A 12,522-nucleotide genomic window follows, 5' to 3' on the forward strand; every position below is an offset into this window, starting at 1 on the left:
ACACACACCGCAGACCTGTCCCTGCGGCCGCCTCCTGGAGCAGGCAACGATTCTTACTTTCCGGGGCTGCTGTGGGGGTGAAATGGCTCAGATTGGGAAAGCATTTGACACATAGTAGCTGGTTTATGATATTAGCTAGTATTGATCACATCACCATCATCACCTCAGCACAGAGTGGGCGTCAAAGATTCTCTTTGAAAGAATGAATGAGCAGCTATGTCAGCTCGGGAATAACACTGCTTATTTTATAACTGAGCCCCGTACACTCAGCCACTGAGTCTCTGTCTCAAGCCTCATTTTTTTTTTTAAATCTTGTTGCTAATGTAAATAACATTTTGATTAAAAATAACATTCCACATTAAAAGAAATTACATGAGGCAGCTGGATTCTTCTATCTGTTTTTTCATTCAGTCTGTTGCAATATGTTGTTTTGGTTGAAGAATAGGAAAAGAACCTGGCGTCGTACCTACAGGTAGTTAGAAAAGACATGAGCCTTACCAGCCTCCTCGGGTGGCACGGGGGATCTTGTTTGACACCCGCTGAAGTTTGACAGCTGGGGTTTCTTTGATAAGGGGCGGGTGATGAATGACTGGCTGTAAGTGAAATTCCATACCCATGCCTTTTCACTCGATTCCATTACAGTCTGTTGGTTTATCTTACTTTGAGTGGACCTTTCACCCATGCATGATTTCTTTAAACAGCTTTATCGAGATGTAATTCGTACGCTATACAATTCAGCCATTTCAAGTATATAATTCAACAGTGTCAAGTGTGCATTTCAATTTAACTCGGTGGATTTTGGTGTATCTGCAGGGTGTACAAACATCACCAAAGTCAGTTCTGGAACATTTCATCACCCCAAAAAGAAACTGTGACCTTTAGCTACCACTCTTCGGTCCTCCTTCCCCCACCCCACTTTTCCATTCTCAGCCTCTTTAGAGTGTCCTGTTCTGGACATTTCCTATCCATGGACAACACGGGGCCTTTCGAGTTTGGTTCGTACACTCAGTACCAAGTTTTCCTCTCGCACTGTCATATAAGTACGGTGAGCTAACCGATTGCGTGACTGCAGCTCTTCAGCGCCAAGTTTTCAAAGGTCATCTGTACACTCAGTGCCTTGTTCTCACAGGCCGCACGTGTTGTAGCAAGTGTCAGTGCTCCCCTCTCGCTTCCAGCCACATAATAGGATGCCACTGTCTGCAGAAATCACACCGCATGTTTCCATCATCCACTGATGGGCATTTGGGTGTGTCCACGGTTTGGCTGTTGTGAATAATGCTGCTGTTAACATGTGTGGACTTCCATTCTCCCTGCCTAACACCCTGGGCGGTTTACAGCCTCAGGTGGGCTCTGTCTAAGGCTGAAAGCCATTGGTGTGGCGGTACCTGATGGATAAGGTCAGTGTGTTCTGGACAGACTGTGGCCTCCGAAGACCCATATGCTGAAGCCTCAAACCTCCACTGACCGTATTTAGAGACAGGGCCCTGACAGAGGTAATTAAAGTTAAATGATGTCATAACAGTGGAGTCCTAACCCTATAGGGCTGGTTCCTTATGAGCAGAGGAAGAGACGTAAGGGATCCACACACACACACAGGAGGAAGTTGGGGACACACAAGGACTTGGCCAGAAGACAGCCGCCTACAAGCCAAGGAGAGAGGTCCAAGGAGAATCCAACCCTGATTTGCATTTGCACCTTGATTTGCATTTGCAGCCTCCAGAACTGGGAGAAGATGCATTTCTGTTGTTTAACCCCCTGGTCTGTGATCTTCTGTTATGGCAGCCCCAGGAAACAAAACTGGTAGCTGCAGAAAGGACTGTAGCATTCATCGTCCAAGCTAGGGTGCGTTAGTGCAAGGGGGCGCCGTGAACCCAAGGACCACAGCTCCAGGCAGATTGGAACATATGGGACACCCTGCTGGCCAAGAGCCCCGCCTTCCTCTGGGAAACTCACTTCTCCTAGATTGGCAATCACCTTCCTAAACACTATGTAAAGAAAGCTACCTGCCCCTTTTTCCCGTCTCAAGGAAGGGTTAATTAGCATCTCCGATGTCCCAATCACAGAGCACTTAAAAACATTCTCACTTGCATCTTTGGGACTTGGGATTTGATCAGAGGCGTCTGGGAATGGAGAAAACCCAGTCTCAGCAGGCCCTTCTCCCAAGTCCAGGTTTCAAAGGATGTTTGTCTGGCCTATGTTTTCTGAAACTCACTGGAACAAAATAGAAAATAATATGAGAGTAGAGACCTCATCGGTCAGATTTAGATTCAGCCATCTCAGAATAAATTTTGGCTACATGAATGAACAAATGAATTGAAGAATGACTGAATCTAAACTGCTGACTATTCAAAGAGAAGTTAACCAAAATATGTGTGGGTTATTATTTTTCTACCAAGTTTCTTAGAGGCACAAGCATCTGTGTGTCACACACAGCATTTAGCAAGTACATTATGTACAGTCAGTATTCACTAAATTCCTGCTGAATAAGCTACGATTCTCATGAACATGTGTGGCTGTAGCACAGGCTTTCCTACATTTTCCAACCCTCTTCTGGGACCCAGACACTAACATTCCACAGGAATACATGGGATCATTTTGCTCCTATAGGCAAGGAAATCTAGGAAATGTAGTTTGCAGGTTTCTAGCCCATAAGAACAGGAGAGAATTTGCAGGGGTGGTGATGGTGCTGAGAACCACAGAAAATAGCCAGCGACCTTCAGAGATTTTCAATGAACAATTGTGCATTTATATCTTATGTATCTGTAGTGTGAAAGCCTGGTGAGCGCAGGGACCAAGGGTGTTTAATTTACCAAAGCATCCTTGGCACCTTGGCATCCTTGGCAGTAAACACTTGCTGCATAAACGAAGTTAATGGACACTTGCTGGCTGTCCTCAGGGGTACATCACTTTCAATCAATTTCACTGACAGTGGACCTCATACTAACAGTGGTGACTGAGAGTGTCCAACAGAGCAGGTTTGTCGTTCGTCCTCAGCCTGGTCCCCGAGGCATGCTTCTTCCCCTCCCATTCTCTGGAGGTGAAAATCACGGTCAGGGAGGTGACATCACTGGTCTAAGATCATTCAGCTGGTAGGTGATAGAGGTAGAACTTGAAATTATTTGTTTAATTCCTAAAAAACCCTCCAAACCCAAAACCCAGAAACGAAATTGTGTTTCTTCTGAGTAACACATGCTTCCTCTTGCTTGATACAAGTGTCTATGTTGATTCCATGGACCTGTGTGTCCTGGGGAGTGGGGGTGGGATGGCAGGGAGGTACGTGTCCTGGCAGCGCTTCTCCCCAGTGCAGACCCTGGCTTGCTATCGCCACTTTCTATAGCTGGGGATAAAGGAACTTCTGGAGTTCATTTAGGAAGCTTTGGGCCTGATTCAGCGTTTAAACATCTGCTGAGACACAGGGATCCATGTTGCCCTCTCAGGAGCCTTCTGTTGGTGCCGACAATAAAGAACCTTCACCAGAATGCAGACCCAGAGCCAGGAGGAGTCAGCCTCCTGGAGACTCCGCATTTACCTCCTCACTAGCTGAGAAGTCCAGCAGCACTGGGACAAAGGGACAGTGAATTGCTTAGCTTCATGACCCTATCCCAGTGCAAATCTCAGCCAGTAACGTGACTTGGGGCTTTGGTGAAATAGGTATAAATAAAAATGTATAAGAAAGCCGGGCACAGTGGCTCATGCCTGTAATCCCAGCACTTTGGGTGCCTGAAGCAGGCGGATCACGAGGTCAGGAGTTCAAGACCAGCCTGGCCAGGATGGTGAAACCCCGTCTCTACTAAAAATCCAAAAAAAAGTAGCTGGGCGTGAAGGCAGGCTCATGTAATCCCAGCTACTCAGGAGGCTGTGGTAGAGAATGGCTGGAACTCAGGAAGTGGAGGTTGCAGTAAGCTGAGACCATGCCACTGTACTCTGGCCTAGGTGACAGAGTGAGACAATGAGGGAATCTGTGAAGATCGCTCCCCCGTGAGGCCCCTGGGAAATGGGCCTCGCCATACGGTGAGCTTGAGCCCAGACACAGATCCCCGGTTGGGGGAGTCGAGCTGAGGGAAAGTTGGAACCAAGAGAGGGACTATGTTATTCTAAATAATTAACAGACATTACTTTATGGATATGAAGACTTGGGAGGCATTGTGTCTACTTTCAGCTTGTTATGGTTTATTGCTTGATTGTGTTCATTTTAGACCTGTGTTACTTACTTACCGTAACTTACAGGGCGTAACTGTAACTTACTTACCATGGCTTACAGGGCGTGACTGTAATCTACTTACCTTGACCTATTGGGCATAACCTACTTACTGGGCGTAGCCTACTTACTGCGCTTAACTTACTTACTGGGTGTAACTTGCTTACTGTAACTTAAGTACGTTAATCTGGTGTAAACAACTTTAACTTCAGAAAAGTATATAATGAAACACATTGCAAAAATAAAATTGCTGCATGAGCATAGCGCATGTTGCCCTCCAGACCTCGCCTTTTCTATCTCCTTTTTTTCTGGCGCGCGCTCTCTTCCAGGTTTGGGACCCTCTCGCTGGACGAGATTCCCGGGCTTGCGTTCAGTTCACAACAAGACACCATCTCAAAAAAAAAAAAAAAAAAAAAAAAACAAATTACAAGGGATAATGTGAAGGTTTAGCTTAACACCCATGAGTTCTGTTTCTATTTAACCATTTGATTCTACATGTGTCTCAGCCTTCCTCTTTGATTATGAGGGGTTATTTAGGCAGAGTCTCACTCTGTTGCCCAAGCTGGAGTGCAGTGGTATCATCTTGGCTCACTGCAACCTCCACCTTCTGGGTCAAGCTATTCTCCTGCCTCAGCCTCCCGGGTAGCTGGAACTACAGGCATCTACCAATATGCCTGGCTAATTTTTATATTTTTGGTAGAGACAGGGTTTCCTCACCTTGTCCAGGCTAGTCTTGAACTCCTGGCCTCAGGTGATCCACCTGCCTGGGCCTTCCAAAGTACTGGGATTACAGACATGAGCCACCATGCCTGGCCAATTATGACTTTTAGTAGGAGTAGGTAAGATTCCTCCCTAGAAAATTTAGAACCTTGAAATGAAAGCCTGTGTTTGAGTTTTAACAGCTTTTCAGGTAAGCACTTGCCCCCTCTGTCAATTTAGGATTACATCTGACCAAAAGTTATAGAAAACTGGAATAAACTGCAGCTTAAACTAATGGAACATTTCCTTTCCCTGCCTGAGAGCAAATTTAGAGACTGGTAATTTGGAGTTCAAATGGACATCCATGATGTCTCAGGGGCTTAGACTACTTGAATTCTTTTTCCCTGGCATTGTAAGAATGCAGCGTCAACCTCACATCTGTTACCGCATGGTAACAACATGGCTGCTCCCCCTCCTGCATCCCATCTGCGTCCTAGCCAGGAGTAAGGATAAGGAAAGGCAAAAGATATGTGTTAATGGGTCAGTCATCTCCTTAAGGGCTTTGCCAGAAGTCACATCAAACAACTTCTGCTCACACGTCATTGCCCAGAGCTGTGTCACGATCCACCCTAGGTATAAGCGGGGCTTGTAAATATAAAACTCAGCTTTACGAATTGGTTACACTCCCTCCCACCCCTCACCACTATTGCAGTTTCGTTAGGAAGGAGGAAGAGAAGAATAAACATGGGGTGGTCAGCTGGCAGCATGTCACATTCTTAGCAATTAGCCATGTTCCATCAAAGAGAACAAAGCGAACATTGCACATCAGCATGATATCAAAGGTGAAATTTAGAACCAGCATTGAGGGGCCAGCTCTTTGCATGTAGGAAAATAACCATCAGGAAAGCAGTTCATAGCATTTGGATACCGCTGCCCTGAACACATGCTGCCTGCCAGGGGTTCCGCTGTACAGCATAGTCAGAGCGTGGGACATAAATGGGCTGAGATGCGACTGTGTCTCAAGTGTCCTCCATGGGGTGCACCAAAGGAGGCCTTGGCATTGGGCAGGCCAGGTCCGGGTCACTTGTCAGCCCTTCCAGCTGAAGGCTCCTCTGACATGCACATGTGACCAGGCAGCCACGCTGGACATTGCAAAATGGAATACCTGAATACCAGTTGGGTCATTGCCTGGACCCCAGCCTGGAGCTTCCTCACCCAGGAACCATCTCTCAATCTAAAGAAAAGCCAGTGAGTGCCTGGCTCTGTCTGTGGCCAGCCTCCACTTTCGTGCCTGGGCTGCATGGGTGTTAAATTTTTAAAGTAGTAGGCATGGTACTGTTACCATGCCTGGGTACAGTAATGTTACCAACCCTTTTGGGTCTTTGTGGAGGTTAAATGAGATCATGAATGTGAAATGCATGCTGCTGAGGCTGATGCTTATAGACAGGGGGGAGTTTTAGGCGGAACTCCAGTGTCTGTTCTGCATCTGCCACTGAATAAGTGACATGTTTTCCTCTCTGCCGAGCATGTTCCATGTTCCAGAAGCCTCTTCAAGCCCAAGGACAGCAGTTCAGATAGGGCACTGCTAGAGGAAGTGGCTTTTCTGCTCAGTTACCCTACCCTGGTGATGAGTGACCTGTATGTCACTGAAGCTGCTGCTGGGGGATGATGGGGCCCTGCAATGACTGGCAAAAAGGGGGGCCACAGGAGGGTCACCTGCTTTTTCATGTTCTAAAAATGGGTGTCTTGGCAGATACTGAATTCCAACAAAACTCTAAAAAATGATAATGCTGATGGCGTAATGGTGATAGTTGTGGGGATAAGGATGGTGGCTGTGATGGTGATGATGCTTGTGATGGTGATGGTGGTGGTGATGGTCATGGTAGTAGTAATGGTGGTGATGGTGGTGGTGGTGATGGTGGTGGTGTTGATGGTGGTGATGGTGGTGGTGTTGATGGTGGTGGTGATGGTCATGGTTGCAGTAATGTAAGATGATCATGGCCATGGAGGTGGTGATAATGGTGGTGGTGATGGTGGTGATGGTCATGGTAATAGTAATGGTGTTGGTGGTGGTGGTGTTGATGGTGGTGATGGTGGTGGTGATGGTCATGGTTGCAGTAATGTAAGATGATCATGGCCATGGAGGTGGTGATAATGGTGGTGGTGATGGTGGTGATGGTCACGGTAGTAGTAATGGTGTTGGTGGTGGTGGTGTTGATGGTGGTGGTGGTGGTGATGATGGTGGTGGTGATGGTGGTGGTGGTGGTGATGATGGTGGTGGTGATGGTGGTGGTGGTGGTGATGGTGGTGATGGTGGTGGTGGTGGTGATGGTGATGGTGGTGATGGTGGTGGTGGTGATGGTGGTGGTGGTGGTGATGGTGGTGGTGGTGATGGTGGTGGTGGTGGTGATGGTGGTGGTGGTGATGGTGGTGGTGGTGGTGATGATGGTGGTGGTGATGGTGGTGGTGGTGGTGATGGTGGTGATGGTGGTGGTGGTGATGGTGATGATGATGGTGGTGATGGTGGTGGTGGTGATGGTGGTGGTGGTGGTGATGGTGGTGGTGGTGATGGTGGTGGTGGTGATGGTGGTGGTGATGGTGATGGTGATGGTGGTGATGGTGGTGGTGGTGATGATGCTGGTGGCACTGGTGGTGGTGGTGCTGGCAGTGGTGGTGGTGGTGATGATGAGGAAGAGGATGGTGATGATGGAGATGGCAGTGATTGTGATGATTTCTTATTGGTACATAATAATTGTACATATTTTGAAGGTATGTGTGATATTTTGATTCATGTATACAATGTATAATGATCAAATCAGGGTAACTGGGATATCAATTCCCTTGACCTTTATCTTTTCTTCATGTTGGAAATTTTCCAGTGCTTTTCTTCTGGCTATTTAAAAATGCACAATAAATTACAGTTGACTATAGTCACCCTATTTTACTATCAAACTCTAGAACTCATTCCTTCTAATCATGCCTTTTAACCAACCTCTCGAGGACTTTTACTGAGCGATCACAGCTCTCCCCTCTAGACAGAAGCACAACCCTGAAAGATGCGTTATCTCACCATCTTGGAATGAGAGGTGAACCCATCACTACCGCAGCCTGATGTCATTTACAATCCCCTGCCTCTGGGTTCTCCTCATGGATCCAGGATCTACGTTGAGATTTGGAGGCATAAGGGATGCAAACTCAGCATGCTGCGTGGAAAACATGTTTTCTCCTTTCTCACAAATTCTGACATTATCAACTTCAGGGGCCTGGAGGAAAACAAGATATAAATTATCTTCTTGAGTTGTGTGTGCCTGTGAGTGTAGAAGACTGTATGACTATCCAGGATCTACGTTGAGATTTGGAGGCATAAGGGATGCAAACTCAGCATGCTGCGTGGAAAACATGTTTTCTCCTTTCTCACAAATTCTGACATTATCAACTTCAGGGCCCTGGAGGAAAACAAGATATAAATTATCTTCTTGAGTTGTGTGTGCCTGTGAGTATAGAAGACTGTATGACTGTGCAGTGTTCCCTGTCCTCCTGTGTGGGGTCTGTACTTTCTCACTCTCTACCCAACATCAGCCTGGCTGTGTGACTTGCTTCGCCAATGAAATGTGAGTGGATGTGACACACGCCCCTTCCTAGCAGAAGTCGCAAGGGATACAGCATGGTTCTGCCGTGACTCCTTGCCCTGTGCCATGCTACTGGGATGTCCCAGGTAAGAGTGGCTCCTTCAGGTTGGGTCACAGGATGAAGACTGCTTTCAAATCCTGTCACTTTACTTTGCAATGCAAATCAATCTTCTTTCTCTTAGTCCCTCTCCATCTAAATAGAAGAGGCAAACCTATCAACACAGAGCATCCAGAAGAGCCTTGAGATGAGAGTTTTTCTCCACCCTGGGGCAGATCAAGTTCTTTGGCAGCCTCTTTCCATCTGCACTAGGAGGCTATCACTTCTCAGAGCAAGCCCAGGAATCCCCACTTCCTCTCTCTGATGCAGGAGTTACTTTAACAGGCAGTTCAGACCTGGCGTTTTCTCTTGCTGGCAGGTCCTGGGCTGCAGGACGACTGTCTTGTGCGTCATTTTGTTGGTAGGAGTGCAGCCTCTTGGAGCCCACCTCCGCCTGGAGGCTTGATCTCTGCCTTGCACTCAGCTGGGTCATACAGTGCAGCTGTGTGCAGCCTCGCCCAGGAAGCAACTCAAGTGCCACGGGCAGGAAACCCTAAATCTGCAGCACATAACCTTCCTGAGAAGGAAAAGTGACTTTGCATCACTCCCCCTTACCTGACAACTGTGAGCATCTTCATGCAGGTTTTATTGTGTGAGGGGAGCCAGGGAAGAGACTCCTGTGAATGCTTTCAAGAAACTTATAATAATTGTAATCAGCATTTTCCCTTCCATTTAAAATCACAAACGTAGCTACTTAATCAAATGTCATGGTTAAGACACATTTACCTCCTTGGGAGAAAAATGAACAATGGCAGCTCAATTTGGCTTCGGATGGGTTTTAAAAATAGTCAAGTCTGTGAAGGCCATTAGATAAATGGCCTCAGAGAGCTTCAAAGAGGACGTCCTGCGGGGGTCTGCTGACTCCTTTGTTGGAAAAATAGGGGAGGGGACTAGGTGAGGAGACCACAGGGTTCCAGGGTGTGGACTTCCCCGTGGGGAGGAGGGGCCAGAGTTAGCAGGGTGACCGGAAGGGATGACCACAGCATGGACACCTGAACAGCTCCCTTTTGTATCTGCTGAAGCTGGGAGGTGTGTGTGTGTGTGTGTGTGTTGGGTGGGAGTGACACACACACAACTTTCCTGTCCCCAAGGGAAGAAAAATGAACCCATCAGAAATATAAGCGCCATCAAAGTGTAAGAAACCAGTGCTGTAAATGGTGAAACACAAGTTAATGTTTTGTTTCACAGTATGTTCAATGATTTTGTCATTTAAATAATAACAGGTGGGCTGCTCTTTCCGGAGAGAGGTCAACGTGAGTTACTCTAGAGATAAAGGGAATCAGTGCGCCTCGGTTCTGAATCACAGTTTTGAGCCTGGATGGGGCAGAGGGCATCCTCCCTCCCCACGGGCTGGAGAGGCCCTCACCCACCGGGGGCATCGGCTGTGGTCTTCAGGCTCTGGCATCCTCTGGAGTCTTCTGCCGGGCCTGCTCCCATCTCAGTTTGCAGAAAACACTTCCTTCTACTATTTTCTTGGCCCAGGGAGTCCCAGGGTACTTGGACAGAATTCAACGGACCTTTCAACTTGGATGGGGAAAGCTGGCATCTTTATTTAACCCCAACTGAAACTTGGTGTTTCTTTTCATTATAAACGAAGGTGGCAGAACACGGTGCCTGTGACCGTCAGAGAAAGTGCGGGCATTTTCGTATCACATTGCGGCGGCTGCAGGCACCTCAGAATGTTATTATTGCTGCGTATCTGGGCATTGAAAGCAAGGCGATTTAGAATCTGTCAGTTGTTGCTTGCTAAGTGTATTAATGAAAAATACATCAGGCTACATCAGAAATGTGTTTTTATTCTTTTGATCATGCATTTGCATGGGATTGGTTTCCTAATAATCCCGGGCTTTTTCATCTGTGCACTTAGAAGGCATTCTGAGAGAGGTCAGCAGGTGTCCACAAGCCGCCCAGGGGGTTCCTGGCGCCGACGAGGTCCGGTCCGGAGCCCCTCCCTGCCCTGGCTCCTCGTCTGCGAAGCCGCCTCCTCCAGGCCCCTCGGGTTGCAGGAAGGGCCTCCCGGGTGCAGCACCGCCACGTCGTCCCGCTAGGTGGCAGCACTGCGAGCGCCTCCTTCCCTACCGGCCGCCCTATGCCCCGCCGGCTCCAGGACCTCCCAGTCTCCTTGGCCTCTTAATGGGACCCGCTCCCTCACACCCCTCAGGGAGACGCTCTAGGGGACGATGACCCCCGAGCGGCCCGGCAGGGAAAGTGCTGACTCACCCTGCTGCCTCTCTGGTCCGCGGACCGGCTCACAGATCACCATAGCCACACCGTGTGTGAGGCCTTCTCATGGAGCTCTGCAAACACCTCCCCCCGGGGAGGGGCAGTGGGACCCATCTTACAGAAGAAGAGACCGAGGGTCAGAGAGGCCAGACAACCAACTCGGCCAGGACCCTGAGTTAGCAAGCTCTGGCCCCTGGTCTACCCACGTCAAGGCTGGCCGTCCTGCCACCACACTGCCCTGCCTCCGGCCCTCTCCCGGGAGTCTTGGTGGGGAGCCACTGCCAACCTCTTGCCTAGGCAGAGGCCAGTCCTGTGCCTGGCTCCTCAAGGATGTTGGCAAAGGTCCTGGAGGTCTGGGGGGGTGAAAGGGCTGCCTGGGAGACTGAGCCCCAAGCCACGATCCTCCTCGGAGGCTGAGCCCCAAGCCACGTTCTTCCTGGGACACTGCGTTCCAAGCCATGGTCCTTCTGGGAGACTGAGCCCCAAGCCATAGTCCTTCTGGGACATTGCGCCCCAGCCATGGTCCTCCTGGGAGACTGAGCCCCAGCCATGGTCTTCCTGGGAGACTGCGCCCCAGCCATAGTCCACTTGGGAGGCTGCACCCCAGCCAGGGTCCGCCTGGCTCTGCCCCTCCACCTCCTCACTGGCTGCCCCTCCCAGGGAGGCCTCACCTGTGAGTGCTCCCCCCCCCGCCCCCCTGCACCCCTACAGCTTTCCCATGGCCTGGGATGATTCCAGAGCTGACCTGGGTCAAGCCCCTGCACAGAGTGCAGAGCAGAGGTTCGGCTTAGTGTCCCCTGGCCCGCCCCTTGCACCTTCTTTCCCCCGTGAAGGGTGGCACCAGCATCCTTTCCAAGGCCCCTTTTCTGCACTGTCCTCAGCCTTCAGAGGATTAAAAAACAGGGCTCTGTTGTGGCTTCTCAAGGCGTCAGGGGTCTGCGGAGGATTCCGCCCAATGCCACTTCTCGGTCAAAGGCCCCCACCCAGTGTCTGTCCTCCTTAAAGTGCCCCACCCCCCGACTTTTGATTTTTTGGAAATACAGCCTAACCAGGTAGGCACAGAGGAGTCCTGGCCTGGGAGGAAGCAGGGAAACGCCGGTGGAGAGTCTGGGAGGCCCAGGTTCCCTGGAACTTTCCAGTGATTTGGAGCCAGGGCCTGGCCAGGCAGCTGCGCGGGGCGAGGAGGGACCGTGGGGTAATACGAGTGTAGGACCCGGCTGAGTTAGTGGCAGAAGCGCTGAAGCTATGACTGGGAACGCGGTGACTTCATCCACGCAGGAGCCCGCGCAGCGAGCAGAGTCCCTCGTAGGGGACCCTCGGACAGACGCTCCCGCGCGGCCCGCGTGGCGCAGCTCCGCCCTGGGAAACTTTTCGCGCAGCCCCCGTTCCTTGCGTCACACCCAGTTCATCCTCGGGGACGCCCCCTCCCCAAAGTAGCTCTCCCGGTCCACTGGGCGCTCCCGTAACCGGGTCGGAACCTCGGACTGCCTCGCATGCCATACGGTTACCCTGGCAACGCCATCCGGCGGCGCTCGGCGGTCCAATCGGAGCCTGCGGCCTCTCTGGAGCCTTTCGCGAGGTGGGGACCGGGACGCGACCGGGGATGGGGAAAGGGGCGGAAGGAGCCCCCGCCTGCGCAATCGCTCCCGCCGGGGACAGCCCCCTCCTCCCCCATC

At 50.2% G+C, this 12,522-nt stretch overlaps 1 protein-coding gene across 2 annotated transcripts in view; it reads left to right on the forward strand.

Moving 5' to 3' along the window:
• Positions 1-12,137: 12,137 nt before the first annotated feature.
• AJAP1 (adherens junctions associated protein 1) overlaps positions 12,138-12,522 on the forward strand; it is a 144,168-nt gene continuing 143,783 nt past the window's right edge. For both annotated transcript variants that reach the window (XM_054258734.2, XM_035307487.3), the window contains exon 1: positions 12,138-12,425. In XM_054258734.2, coding sequence (XP_054114709.2) covers positions 12,340-12,425 — 86 coding nt within the window. In that variant the 5' untranslated portion in view covers positions 12,138-12,339. The remainder of the gene's footprint in view (positions 12,426-12,522) is intronic.

Source organism: Callithrix jacchus, chromosome 7 (genome assembly GCF_049354715.1).
Source record: "Callithrix jacchus isolate 240 chromosome 7, calJac240_pri, whole genome shotgun sequence".
Taxonomy (NCBI): domain Eukaryota; kingdom Metazoa; phylum Chordata; class Mammalia; order Primates; family Cebidae; genus Callithrix; species Callithrix jacchus.